This window comes from Pocillopora verrucosa, chromosome 2 (genome assembly GCF_036669915.1).
Source record: "Pocillopora verrucosa isolate sample1 chromosome 2, ASM3666991v2, whole genome shotgun sequence".
Lineage (NCBI taxonomy): Eukaryota > Metazoa > Cnidaria > Anthozoa > Scleractinia > Pocilloporidae > Pocillopora > Pocillopora verrucosa.
The window spans coordinates 8678371-8692414 of record NC_089313.1 but is presented as its reverse complement, the minus strand read 5'-3'; the positions used below and the strand labels follow the sequence as shown (position 1 = coordinate 8692414).

At 41.0% G+C, this 14044-nt stretch overlaps 1 protein-coding gene and 1 pseudogene across 1 annotated transcript; both read left to right on the top strand.

Moving 5' to 3' along the window:
- Positions 1–8453: 8453 nt before the first annotated feature.
- Positions 8454–9764, top strand: LOC136279216 (uncharacterized; annotated as a pseudogene).
- A 611-nt stretch (positions 9765–10375) lies between these two features.
- LOC131777264 (uncharacterized) lies at positions 10376–13559 on the top strand. The gene has a single exon (XM_059093527.2). The coding sequence runs from the start codon at positions 10376–10378 to the stop codon at positions 13457–13459; it is 3084 nt and encodes a 1027-aa protein (XP_058949510.2). The 3' UTR covers positions 13460–13559.
- Positions 13560–14044: the final 485 nt, after the last annotated feature.

Here is a 14044-nt window from a genome sequence, read left to right as displayed (position 1 = left end):
GGAAAGACAGTTGGTGTCATATGCTCGAGAGGCATTGCCTGCCAAGTTTACGATCATGGCTCAGCCTTGACCTTTCACTTTTTTTCCTATCAGTCTATTAACAGCGGAGCTACCTTGGTGTAAACTGATAGACAGGTGGGCAGCGAATTCTCCTTATTCGAGACAGAATAAAGGCTCTGGATGTTGTCATATGGGATGAAGCCAGGACGTTGTGCAGAAGAATGTTTGAAGTTGTGAACTTCCTTCACCACGAACTTGCAACTTATAATTCTCCCTTGTTCGACCTCTCCATTCCACATCGTTTTGGCTTGACTTAGTCAATGCGTCAACCGGAAGGTGATAAGCAATTTCTATCGGCTCTTTCAGACTTAAAGACTGTGACAATGTACAACTTCATCCGGACAGTATCTCTTGTCCTTAGATGGAGCATACCACTGGCGTTACAAGTAGCAGCCACACTCATTCTTCTAAACTGAAGAAAAGACTAGACGAAGTGGTGGAAAATGCTTCGTGTTTTGTCCAAAAAGATTCGAAAATAACAGTAAAATAGAAAATTGCCGTTCCAGTCCCATCTGAGGCCGAGTTAAAGTCCTTTTACAAAAACCTGTTGTACTAAACTTAATTCATTCGTACTCCAAGACCTTTGTTACAAAGGGTAGAACTATTGAAACTGTCCCAAACCTCTATGACAGGAAGTATTTGGACATGCAATACAATGAACTGCTGGAAGCCTGCGCTAAAGTGAACACTGAAACGATGACTGAACAAGCAACAATTATTGTAAAAGATAATAGCAATCAATCCAGTTGCAATGCCTTTTACCGCAAGCAAACATGTCAAACTAACCCAGTTCAACCATCCCATCCCCCTATCGCAACAATGTGTTACCCCAATATTTTCAAATTCAGCACTGCTGCTACAGAATATGGCTGCAAGCATGAAAAAAAAGTCGTTGCTGCATACGAATTAACAATGAAGGAAAGGCATTTAAACTTCGAGTCAAGGAGTGTAGATTGTTTCTAAACTAGCAGCATCCATGGTTGCATGCCACACCAAATTTTCTCTGCAGCTGTGACTGTTGTGAAAGGGGTATGGGGAGATCAAGTGCCCTTACAGGATTTGGATTTTCAAAAATACTTTACTGAACAAGGAATTGTGGAACGATCTGCTGTGTTCTATCGGAAATATTGAATATTTCAACAGGTTTAAAAAAGCTATTAGGACTTGTTTGCAAAAAGCTTTTTAATTCTTTGTATGCAGTTCTTATGTTTCTACATCTTGGTCAACAATTTTTTTTAGCTTAAATAACTAGATACAGTTAAATTTTAAACATTGTCATGCGCATTGAAAATTTTACATTGACAATTGCGCAATATAACTCAATAAATTATTAATAATATCATAATTAAACAACGTTCGTATGTGGCAACTTGTGAGATAAGCCTGGGAAAGGTGAAGTTTGCTACCTCTGGATTAAAATCTCTAAGACTTGTCCAGGAGGCCATTGTGAAATTCTTCAAGATAAACACATGGGAAGAGACTATTGACGAATTCAAAAGTGCCGTATCACCTGAAAAGCTGTTGCAGTGTGCTGTGAGTGGACATGTAATAGTGTGTACCTCAGTAATTTAGACCTTGGTCGCACTAGAGACAAAGTCGAGACAAGTCTATTTTGATAACCCAAAAATCTGTCAAAATCCTATCATCAGTTGACCAAGCCAAGTGCGACCTACTTGTCTCTTCGTGGACAAAAACTTGTCTACAGAGACAAATCTTCAAAGGTGCCGTCGTCCTGCCTCGAGGCATTTTATGCTTTTCTTTTCTTTTCTTTTTTCACATTTCACTGGTTGCCCTAGGGTGTTTTTAGGGTTAGCTACCTTGTTAGTCATGCTTGGAAGCATGCCTTTGCAGATTTTACTTCCATTGTATTCGCTTGGCATGCAGATATCGGTGACGGTTTTTTAGCTTCCGACTGTGTCTAACGTTGCAGTAGACCTTTTATTCTTCTTCTGTCACGTTATTACTGCTTCGTCAACCCGGCTTATCATGGCGTGGTGTCATCGACCAGAATCGTCATGGCCTCGTCAGATGAAGTGGACATGTGGCAATGGCGGGAGGTCAGAAGTGTCCTTACAGCATGAGCAGCAGGCCCTTTGAAGCCAGGCTGGTCAGCTCCGGGCCTTGGAAAACCGTCGGCAGAGGTTCCTGCAGGAGTACGACTGGGGTGACGCTGATGGCCCATCTACCATCCACACCACAGAGGCAATCAATCTCAGGCACTGGTGTTGGCAACAGATTTAGTTGTATTGTGGCAGATGTGGGCAACTCTCTCGTCGAAAGCTGATGCCCTCTTTCAGAAAGTGCTTCAACCCTCTTATAGAAACATCCTGCAAGTGTGGTCGGGAAAAGTACGTGGTGCCCAATGCAGACAGCGTGCCATTGGTCCTGCGTGATTTTTCTGAGAAGGATATCCATTTCCCCAGACCATTCGACATCCACTGTGGGGAATATCATCGCATGGTGCATGGATATCATCAAATAACCGGGCCTTTCCGAGTCACCTGGTCTGCCTTGTCCGTTACTGAAAAGATTGAATTGCTTGAAGATGGAGACAGGCGAAGAAAGCTCCAGCGTGTCTACCAGTTTCACATGGCCAATTGAAAGAGTTCTTATCAGAATTTTTTTTCATGCAAGGCCAGGGAGTATGCACGCCCTTCCTCTACTAGAAAAAGTGAAGATGAAATTTAATGTTTTGTAAACAAGTTTAAACATTTTTAAAGTCCAAAACGCAAAGAAAACATATAAAATAAAACAAAAGTATAAAATATAGCCATGCGTTTTACCAGATGGAACAGTATTTAAATGAGAGGAGTGCTTTGGCAGAATCTTTTGGTATTTTAGCTGATGTTATGTAGGAATGCTATATTTTATTGTATGGCTTCCACGTGTTCTGATCTCATAACGAAATATTGAATATTTTTCTGATTATTACATCAATAATGGCGTGGACTAACGAGAATGATGTTTAACTCTTGCGAACTCTACCAGCTGAGGGTGTTTTCATCCACAGTGAAGCAGGAAGCAGAGAGAGAGGAGCACTATGACAGGCTGTTGCCCCTGCCCATATGGCAGCAGGTATGCTTGTCATTTTTCAGTCGATTAGAGACCACTTTAATATTATGGCCAAGAAGTGGCGTGTTAAAGTTAGGCAAGAGGAGAGAAAGAGTGGTGGTGGAGATGAAAAAATGAGTGCAGTTAAAAAGGTGGTGGAAGAGTTGGTGGAATTGGAGATGGAGTCTGAGAGGAGCAGAAGGAAAAGGCAAAGAAATTACTGAAAGAGGAGAAAAAGAAGGGAGAGGAGATGAGGAAAAGCGCCATGGAGAGGTTAAGCAAGACCAAAAAGAGCCAAGAAGACACAGAAAAAGATGAGGAGAAAAAGGAGAAAAAAAGGAGAAGATCAGGAGGAGAGGCAATAGAGTGCTTGAGAGAAAAGGGAGAGACTGCACGGGATGAAGGAGCAAGAATTCTAAGAAACAAGGGAAGAAAAGGAGGCCCAGAGATCTGAAAATGAACAGTCCGTGTTACAAATACATGCATGAAATGAGCAAATGAAATTGCTTCAGCAACAAATGCATTCACAGTAGCAACAGCAGAATCAGCAACAACAAAAATTTGAAATGTTGCAGCATCAAATGATGCAAGTTTTGACCAATCAGACACGGGCATTTCAACAACTTTCTAAGATAGATTAAGGGTTAGGGCTAGATGTAAATCAGCATTGCTTGATACTTTAACTAAACAATTTATGAAGAAATTATACTCATGTTAAAATGCATTATTATTATCTGAGTTTTGTTTATTATCTAATTTTTGTACAAAAACAACATTTTAAATGAAATAGAGCATGTTTTTTAGAAAAAGCGTAAAGGCCAATAATCTTGATTATTTTTATTGGTTAAAGAAAATTTTTGGCCTGCAGGCTTCAGTAAATTTAAACAAAGTATGAATAAAATAGAAAATAACAACTTTGATCATTATAAACCACTGCACAATCATCAAAGAAAATATTGTGTTTACCAGAAAATGTAATTGGTACACATTACCAATGGGCCAAGATTAATACACTTTTGAGCTCTGAAAATTTCATGACTTTTCAGGAAATACCATGACCTAAGTTAGCAAGTTTAAAATTAAATTGAAGTAAAAATTGCATTAAATTAAATTTTTAATCCTCCAACATCAGTATACGCAACTCTTCCATTGGCCAAAGTACAGAATGAGACAAATTCAAATTATTGGAAGTAGTCCAAAAGAAGGTGGTTGAACGTCAAAGTTTTCTGTCACAATGTTACCATACAGACAGGTCAACGCATTTCCGAACGATGTAAAATTTCCCAATTGAACTCATGTTGATATGTAATTGGCTTTTCAAATAAATAAAACTTAGAATAGTTTGTAATGTTACTAAAAAGCCTCTCAACTGCAACTCTTACTTCACTCATGGCCACATTGTACAAAACCATCTGTGGAGTGAGCTGAATGTTTTTCAAAAGGGCCTACAGATGTACACCTAAAGGATATACACCATCGCCATGAAGACAACGAGGATGCCCTTTATGAAACGCTAACCTCTGAAGCTCATTGAGAATGCCTGATTGTTGGAGTATTGTGCTGTCGTGTCTTTTCCCTTCAAAGGGACCGTGAAGGTTTGCAGTTAATCTGTTAGGAAAGACAACACTCTGAAATTTTATGGAATGTATTCTCTTGTGGCCATTGTGCATGACCCTTTGGTTTTCCTGTGGCCTCGCTACTCCACGCACGGTACCATCTAGAGACTGTTTTCACGTGACATCACAGAATTATTTTCCGCCATGTTGGTGCACATCTGAGTCACGTGTTTCAGTCATTATTATATGCAAACACAGTCCAAATGTATAGTTCCTTCCAGTTTACAATAAAAAAATTATATGTATGGCATCTACCGCAAAAAATTCTACTCCTTTGTGTGATCCAGACTATCTCATCCAAATTCCACTGTCTGATTATGTTAAAAAACTGGATGTTAAAGTTAGAGAGCGTTATCTAAAGAAGATCTCGACTATCGGAATCAATCCTGTTCTAATAGATGGGAAACGCTTCGAGCCTGATTCCTCACCGCCGGTGGAATCGATGGATTTGCGCTGTTATTTGGTTCTCGAGACTAGCTATTATATGCAAAAACAATTTAAGGCCTTCCGCAGTCTCAAGGCCTACAATCAAATGGTGTTAAGCTTTGTTTGCAACTTTCAAGGACATATCATCGCAAACAAGTTCGTGGCGTTGGCAAAAGTGCGGCATTCACAGCGCATGAACGATGCCTTGATTCCGGATAATTACTGCTAAAGATGGAACAACAAAAGGCGCTCATTGTTTGGATGCAAGGCAGGCCTTGCCGAATCATGTTCGCACATAGCTAGTGTGCTATTTTACCTTGAGGCTTGGACAAAGGTCAATAGAAGGCTTTCCTGTGCGCAAATTAAGTGCCCGTGGATACTTATCTTAAAATGTGCTAATGAAGAGTTTTCTTTGATAAAATTATTCTGTAGCATTTTTCTGAAATTTGAATGGGAAATTATGTTTCTGTATGTGTTACCTAGATTATTCTATAGACATTATGCACTTGAGAGGAAAGTCCTGAGCCCTGAGTTTCTTTTGCATGATGGTGTCAAATAGCAGATCTAGTTCAATAACCATGTTTATTTTTTTTAGAGGGCACAGTAACGAATCCTGCAATCTGATTGGTTCTTTACCCGGTCAATATTTTTCTGTATCTGCCCATGGGCCACAATAACGCTTTCGTGAGTCGCTGAGTACATCCCAACTTTCGTTGCCATTTTTCATAAATATATCTGGTTTTTCCGGCAGGGCAGTATTTTTAATTAAACATGTCGGTCACAACCTCAAGCTGATAAATAACTTATGAATCCTCCCTTTTCTTTCTCTCAAATCACTTTTGAGAGAGAGATATTGATTTCAGAATGAATTTGTATAAGCAATAGTGTCACTACGTTGGTTGACAAGCGGCCTAAATACCGTGTGCAATTAATTTTCATCATTCACAAAAAGTACAAAGAAAGTTAAAACGTGAAGTATTTGGTTACAGTTAAACTGAACGATGGAACTTTTATTCATTTAACATCTGAATTTTTTCAAACAATTTGTTATCAGTTATCGCTGTGCTGTTCTCAGAGCGGCGAACATGTTGGCGGAACAAAGCTGATCCTGGTTCGCTTTCCCCATTCCCCTTTTTTGGGTTTATTTTATTAATTTTTGGCTAGTCATATGTAGTTATACTAATCTCTTGATGCATGGCTAGGGTATGTAGTTATCCCTGCCACTGGATGGATTTGTCTTCGGTGGCCCCGAATTCAACTCCTGCACGCTTTGTAAATAGCCAACTGGTGTGTCTCCTACCAGTTGGGGTTTTTAACAAGTTTCTGTTCATTTACGATATTTGTTTCCTTTTTTACAGTGTCCCCAATTAGCACAGCAGTGCTAAAATACACTGACACTTAAATAAAGTTATTATTATTATTATTATTATTAAAAGCAAGAACACGCACATCACGGCAGCGTCAAGTTGGGCCAGCGGCTGGACCATCCAGGACAAGTGCTAGTCCCCAGGCCAGTGTGAGGGCAAGTATTGCAGCATCAGCAGGAGCTGCAAGAGGAGCCCCAGCCAGTGCAACCCCCAATGCCACTCCAGTAACCGATGGAGAGTCCCATACACAGATAACACTGCAGGAAGCCCTGTTGTCCAGTCAGTTTATGGAGACCCTGGTGAATAGAGTGGCAGATGAAGTCTTCCGCCGGTTGGCACCGGCTCCAACACCACCTGTTCCGACATCCGATCTTCAGGAAGTCCCAGCTAGTCCTTTAGCCAATCATACAGCTCCTACCCCAGTGGATGCTTTGGCTAGGAATATAGTGCAGGGTAACCTGCAAAAGGAAGCTGCTGCCATCACGGGCCTGCCACAGCAGTCATCCCACACAACTGCCCCCCACATACCAGGTCAGTTATTCCAGTCAGTTAGTTTGCCTGTCGACGCTCGCTTATCTGACAAGTTACGCACCAAGATTTGGGGTCAGGAATATGTTGACTTTGGCTCACTTCTCACAAACCAAGTTTTGGATAATCAATATCAAATAACCATCCAAAATGCAGCGAGTGACACTGCCCCTTCTTTATGTATTGAGCCCGTTACGAAGCCAAAAAAGATTACTTCTATAGAAGCTTGGATTAGCAGCTTCCATGTGTTTGTGGGTGTGTACACAAAGAAATTTTCCCACGAGGCCCCTGCCCTCATGAAATATGGGGAAATTATATAGGATTTGGCAGTGAGGGGTCATGATTGGAAATTCTATGCTGACAATTTTTGTTTTTTAAGACAAGCGCATGGCGCTTTGTTGCCCTGGGACAGGATCCATGGTGAATTATGGCTTAAGTCACAAAATGTTCTGTGTAAAACCTCTCCACCGCAATTTTCTGCACTGCTGCGCACAAAGCCTGATTCCATCCCAAAGGGCTACTGCTTTCGTTTTCATAAAGGCCACAAATGCCCTCAGGGTTGTGCTTTCAAGTATCTTTGTTATAGGTGTGAAGGGTCACACGTGGTGACTAAGTGTAATTTTCGTGACTCGGCCAAACTCAACCATTCCCAGCCTCAAGCTGCCAAATCCTTTCTTACCCAGCCTTCCCACCCCAATAAAAGTTAATAGATTAGTTTTTCTTCTTGATGGGTACACACCTTCCGCTGTTGAGTTTTTATTATCAGGTTTTACTAAGGGTTTTCCGGTACACTTTGAGGGTGAACGTACTTCGCAAACAGCAACAAATTTGTTATCAGCTCTTGAAAATCCTAAAGTGGTTGATGCTAAACTTGGGAAGGAGTTAGCGGCCCATCAGCTTGCTGGCCCTTTCTTATCCCCTCCACTGTCCCTATTTCGGATATCCCCTTTGGGCATTGTACCAAAGAAAGTTCCAGGTGAATTTAGGTTAATCCACCACTTGTCCTTTCCTAAAGGTTCATCAGTTAATGATGGCATATCCCCTGATCACACCAGTGTTCGATATGCTACCATCGATGAAGCTATCAAACTGATTATGAATGCTGGCCAAGGTTGTTTTTTTTGCTTTTCGAATCATCCCAATTCACCCAATTGATTATGGTCTGTTAGGTATGCAGTGGAGGGGTTTATATTACTATGACCGATGCATGCCCATGGGCTGTTCTTCTTCATGTTTAACATTCGAAACATTCAGTAGAGCAGTGGAATGGATTGCCCGGCATAAGTTAAAGATAGATTATATATTACACCTGCTCGATGATTTTCTTTTAGTAGCTTCCTCCTCTCAACTTTGTAAGAAACAGCTAGATTTATTTTTATCTCTCTGTTCTTACCTCGGTATCCCAATGGCACCAGAGAAGACTTGTGGTCTGCCATCACCATGTCTTTTGCGGGCATTGAATTAGACTCTATTCTTTTGGAGGCTCGTTTACCTCTTGAAAAAGCTGAAAAATGTAAGTCACTCTTATCTCAGTTCCTTACTCGTAAGAAAGTTACCCTCCAGGAGGTACAGTCCCTAACTGGCCTTTTAAACTTTGCATGCTTAGTCATACAACCTGGACAGGCTTTTCTGCGTAGGCATGTTGACTTGACTCTCGGTGTCAAAAAGGCGAATCATAAGATTAGACTTAATAGAGAGGTAAAAGAGGATCTGAAGATATGGCTGTCTTTTTTTTCCAATTTTAATGGGAAGTTTAATTTTCATGGAGGACAGATGGCTTCATTCTCCCAAATTGAACCTGTTCACAGATGCTATTGGTTTTGGACCACACTGGTGCTAGGGTAAATGGCCTACCAATTGGGAGCATCTGAATATTGCCATTCTTGAGTTTTACCCCATTGTCCTAAGTCTGTACCTGTGGGGTGCGGCTATGAGCAATCAGTGTATCTTGTTTTTTATCGATAATGAATCCCTGGTCCACGTCATCAATAAGCAATCTTGTAAGGATAAGACCTTAATGGTCTTTGTCCGGCAACTTGTGTCCATATGTTTAAATCACAATATTGTTTTCAAAGCCAAACACATCCCAGGGATTCATAACAACCTAGCTGATGCTCTGTCTTGCTTGCAGGTGCAGACTTTCAGACAGCTGGCCCTAGTTCATATGGACCCCTTCCCGACAGAGATTCCCTTGCATCTTGTAGGCATGCTTGCGAAATGTAGCCTCCAGCCTTCTTCCATCCCCACATATAGGCGAGCAATTTTTCACTCAGTTGTAACAGAGTTACCTATCTCACCCCATACATTGGCTCTTTTTATTGCTTATATGTATGACAACAACTATGCACCATCAACAGTTAGTTCGTATGTTTCGGCCCTAGGGTACTCTCACAGATTGCTCAGTTTCCCTGATCCTACGAAAGCCTTTTTCATAATCCAAATGCTCAAAGGCTATACTAAATTAGGTTCCCATTTGGATAGTCGACTGCCAATTACACTTCCAATTCTCCACAGAATTATTGAGAGTGCATCTCAGCTGGCCATTTCCCAGTTGCACTGTTGTCAATTTCAAGCCATGTGTGCAATAGCCTTCTATGGTTTTTTACGGATTAGTGAAATTACTTCCAACTCTCTTAAGAATGCTGATATTCCGTTACAGGTTCATCAATTGCTTTGGACCTTTGCCCTCAGCCATTTTTACTCCAGATCAATGTGATTTTTATGTGCCCAGTAAACGAGCCTGGGAGATGCAGCCCAGTATTTTAGTTACTTAGCAAGCTGGATAGGGGCAAAAAGCATAAAGAGAATATTTGCTCGCGAATAGGATTTTTATGCTTTTTTTCTATTATTGTGATAATTGCTGATATATGTTAGTCACGTGTAGAGAGTGTTGCATGACAATGCAAGATGCGTGACAGGCCTGGTTAAGGGGTGCGAGTATTGCAATGTATTGACCCCCCACCTTTTGTGGAGTCTAATACTCGTGACAGAATTCAGACTCATTCACTTCAGATTTCTTAGCAAGTGACAGGTTTGTTTGTACCCCACCTCCTCCCCTTATTCCAGCCACATGTCTTTGTTTTAGCTCAAGTTAATAGTTGATTTTGTTTTTTTTTCAGCCCTCACCTTTACTAATAATATATGCATGCCAATATGGCTGCCACGCTCTTTAGAGCTCTTGCAGTTTTCTATATTTTTACCTTCATAACTATGATAACAGTCGAAAGAGCTTATCGAAATCAATCTTTAACATCAAGATGCATTAGTTGGATGGCTAGATTTGAGCTGAGAGTATCCCGGTCTCGAAATCTCCGGGTAAGAAGGGCTATGGTGAAATGGGACAGTCGAGGCATGGTCTTCCTGGCCGCCCCTGAGAAGTTTGTTGTGCTCGACATTACTGTTAATATGGATGTCCATCCACATCCTGGACCTGAAGAAGTGGATAATGACCACGGTAAACGAAAACAGAGCTCCAACTCCTCGGACTCTGCTTGTCAACCTGCAATTGGGTCAGTCAGAATCCATTGCTCTCACAATCGTGACAGGCTACTTTCGCTGAGACGTTCGGCGGGCCGACCTGCGCCTCATGTTTTCGATACCCTTAAATCCCTGGGAATTCTGAAATACAGAGGTCCGGGATTACGAAGATTGGGGAAAATTACTAAAAATATCTCTGCATCGCAACACTCCGACAGATGTCGACCCATTGAAGTTGTTAAAACCCGGCGGTTTGCTAGACCTTATCGCTTCCAAGATCCCGCTAAGAACAGATATCTTACAGCTATTCCTCGAGAGCCTACTAAATCATCTACCGATTGCTCGGAGTTTGCCGTTCCCAAGTGTATGTTCATCAATATTTGCAGTCTCGCAAAAACTAAGAACAAAGTGCGTGCGGCGGTTGGACTTGAGGCTGACTTGCGATCTAAAGATATTGATGTTTGTGTCGTATCGGAAACACACCTCAAACCGGCACAACCGGATGCGATTGTAAATATTGAGAACTATTCCATCTTTCGTAGAGACAGAAATTGGAATGGCAGAGATATGCGCAATAAGGGTGGGATTGCTATATACATCAGGAACAATCTTGCAGTAGAGGATGTTTACCGCTCTAGTCTTTATGAATTAATTTGTATAACTCTGCGACTTCCCAAGGGACATCGATTTGTAATATGTGGAGTTTATCATCCCCCAAAATTTAATTATGCAGAGATCGATCTAATGAATCATCTTGTAAATACCGTGGATAATATACTAGACAAACATCCACAAACAGTTGTGTTGTGCGGTGGCGATGTCAACAAACTGGATATCAAACGCTTCGAAGAAATGTCTGGTTGGAATGCTCTGGTTAATTTCCCCACCAGAGGGAATTCTTGTTTGGACAACTGTTTCACGAACCGCACGGATCTCTTTTCAAAGTGCTATCCCTTTCACATGCTCTCCAAGACGGATCACATGGGAGTTATTTTACCACCCGGTATAAAGCTTCCACCTATCCGCCGTAAAGTATACGTGCGTGACCAAAGGGCTCATAGAAAGCGTGATCTGTATATCGCGTTGGCGAAGGAAAACTGGGATGATATGATACAGGAAACTGATGTCGATGAAGTGGTTGGTAGGCTCGAAAATACCATCCTAGGGCACCTGGATAGCTGCATGCCTCTGAAAACAGTGCGCATGTCTTCAAGAGACCCGGGCTGGATGACCCCGCTCGTTCGATCGATGATACGAGCCAAATCACGCATATCACTCAGTAATCTAGACCGTCTTAAAGTTATGAATAAAAGGATCTCTGAAGTCATTTTCAGAAACAGAAGGGACTTTATCGCCTCTATTGGAACTCGGGATTGGTGGAAAAAAGTGGATAAAACATCTCAGCGCCGCAAGCCGGTGATTTCTCTATCTCTTGGCCACTACGAACTCAACGCGTTAAATGACTACTTTGGTGACCTATGTACTGACCACGCCTACAGAAAGCCAACACCTCTGGAGATTAGTGAAGATCAGGAAGTCCCAGAAATCTCAGAGCGACAAGTCCTGAATTCTCTTATGCGTATAAAGAAAACAGCAACCGGACCAGATGGCATCCCGTATACTATATGGAAAGACCACGCCGAGCTATTCGTTCCAGTGATCACCTGGATTTGGAATCTGTCTCTTAGAACACATGCCTGGCCTGTCTCTTGGAAAAAGTCAGACCTGTACCCCTTGCCGAAGGTTGATATACCTAAGGGAATATCAGACTTCCGCGGAATAAATGTGACACCTGTCATCGCAAGGTGCTTTGAGAAAGCTGTCTTAGGAACACACGCAAGGGAGACCTTCGATGAACATTCTGGGATCTCACAGTTTGCATACATAGAGGGAGGGAGCTGTACCAATGCTCTACTGACTATCCAACATACTGTCAATCAATATCTTGATATCCCAGAGTGCAAAGCGGTACGCCTATTCGCTATGGATTTCAGCAAGGCTTTTGATAGTGTGAAACACGATCTCCTCTCACACAAATTGAAGCAACTCCCCCTAAATCCTTTTATAGTTAACTGGTATCTAAGCTTTTTGGAAGACAGGCAGCAGAGAGTCATTAGAAATGGGTTTATTGGAAAATGGAAAAGTGTCAACAAAGGTACCACCCAAGGAAGTGTCAGCGGGCCGCACTTGTTCAATGTCTTTCTCAGTGATTTAGAGATACACTTGGACAATAAGAGCGTGCTGGTAAAATATGCAGATGATACAACCATTATCTCGCCTGTGATAGGTGATAATGACAATTCTATCGCACTGATTAATCAGTTTTCCCAGTGGTCTAGAAGTAATGGTATGTGTAGCAATCCATCTAAGTGCAAGGAAATCATTTTCCGCAAGAAAGGTTGTACAATAGAGTTTCCGATGGTGTCTGGAATACCACAGACAAAAGAGCTTACTATTTTAGGGGTAACATTTCAGGAAGACAGTAGGTTCATAACACATATTCGGGAAAAACTAATTAAAGCAAACAAGTGCCTGTTCATTTTAAGATCTTTAAGGAAAGAAGGGTACAATCAGGCCGAAATAGACCATCTGTTTCTAAATCTGGTTCTACCAAATATATTATACGGGCTGTCCGTATTTGGCGCTGTAAATTCCGAATTAACAACAATCCAATGTTTCTTAGATCGATGTTATAAGCGCAAGTATACATCCGATCACATTAATGTTTATGAATTGTTAGTTCAACAGGACACGCGTATCTTCAAGAATGTTTTTAATAATACAATACACCCTTTAAGAGCTATAATGCCAAAAAAGAAATTAACCAAGTACAATCTGAGGAAAGAGACAAGTCACCATCCTAAAATAAACACTGATAGGTTCAAAAACACGTTTGTTAATCGCTTAATTTTTAAACATAATCTAGTCTTATAATTTTTATCTTGATTTTCTCTGTAATTTATATATATGCCTTCTTTTAATGTTGTAACATAGGATATGTGATTATTTATCTTATGACTTAATAAAGATTCAATTCAATTTCAATTCAATTTACTGGGCAAGCTATTTTTCCCAGATTAAAATATTTTGGGTAATAATTGATTCACTTTTGATTACTGATTAAACCGGCTTTGGGCCTTTGCCCTCAGCCATTTTTACTCCAGATCAATGTGTTTGTGTGATTTTTATGTGCACAGTAAACGAGCCCGGGTCAAAGAAATGGTATTCTTTAATCCTTCTGATTGCCCTTTCAACATGTATTTGCAGTTTTGCAATTGTTTTGGTATTTAGGACTACTGTTTCAGAAAATTGCCTTCTATCTTGTAAAAAAGGAGGAAGGTTCAAGCAAGTACCCCTGCCCCTCAGCAAATCTTCAATATCAAATCCTTTATCTGCCATCACAGAATCACCATTTTCACGCAAATCTAATATCCCTGAACACCTAGTAATCTCTTTATCAGAAATTGTCTTTGTATAAAAAGAAACTGAAGTAACTGCACAATGTGTTGCAATGCCTAC

Bases quoted from the DNA above. Each gene is read 5' to 3' on its own strand.
- LOC131777264 (XM_059093527.2), top strand. From the start codon at position 10,376: ATGGTGAAATGGGACAGTCGAGGCATGGTCTTCCTGGCCGCCCCTGAG.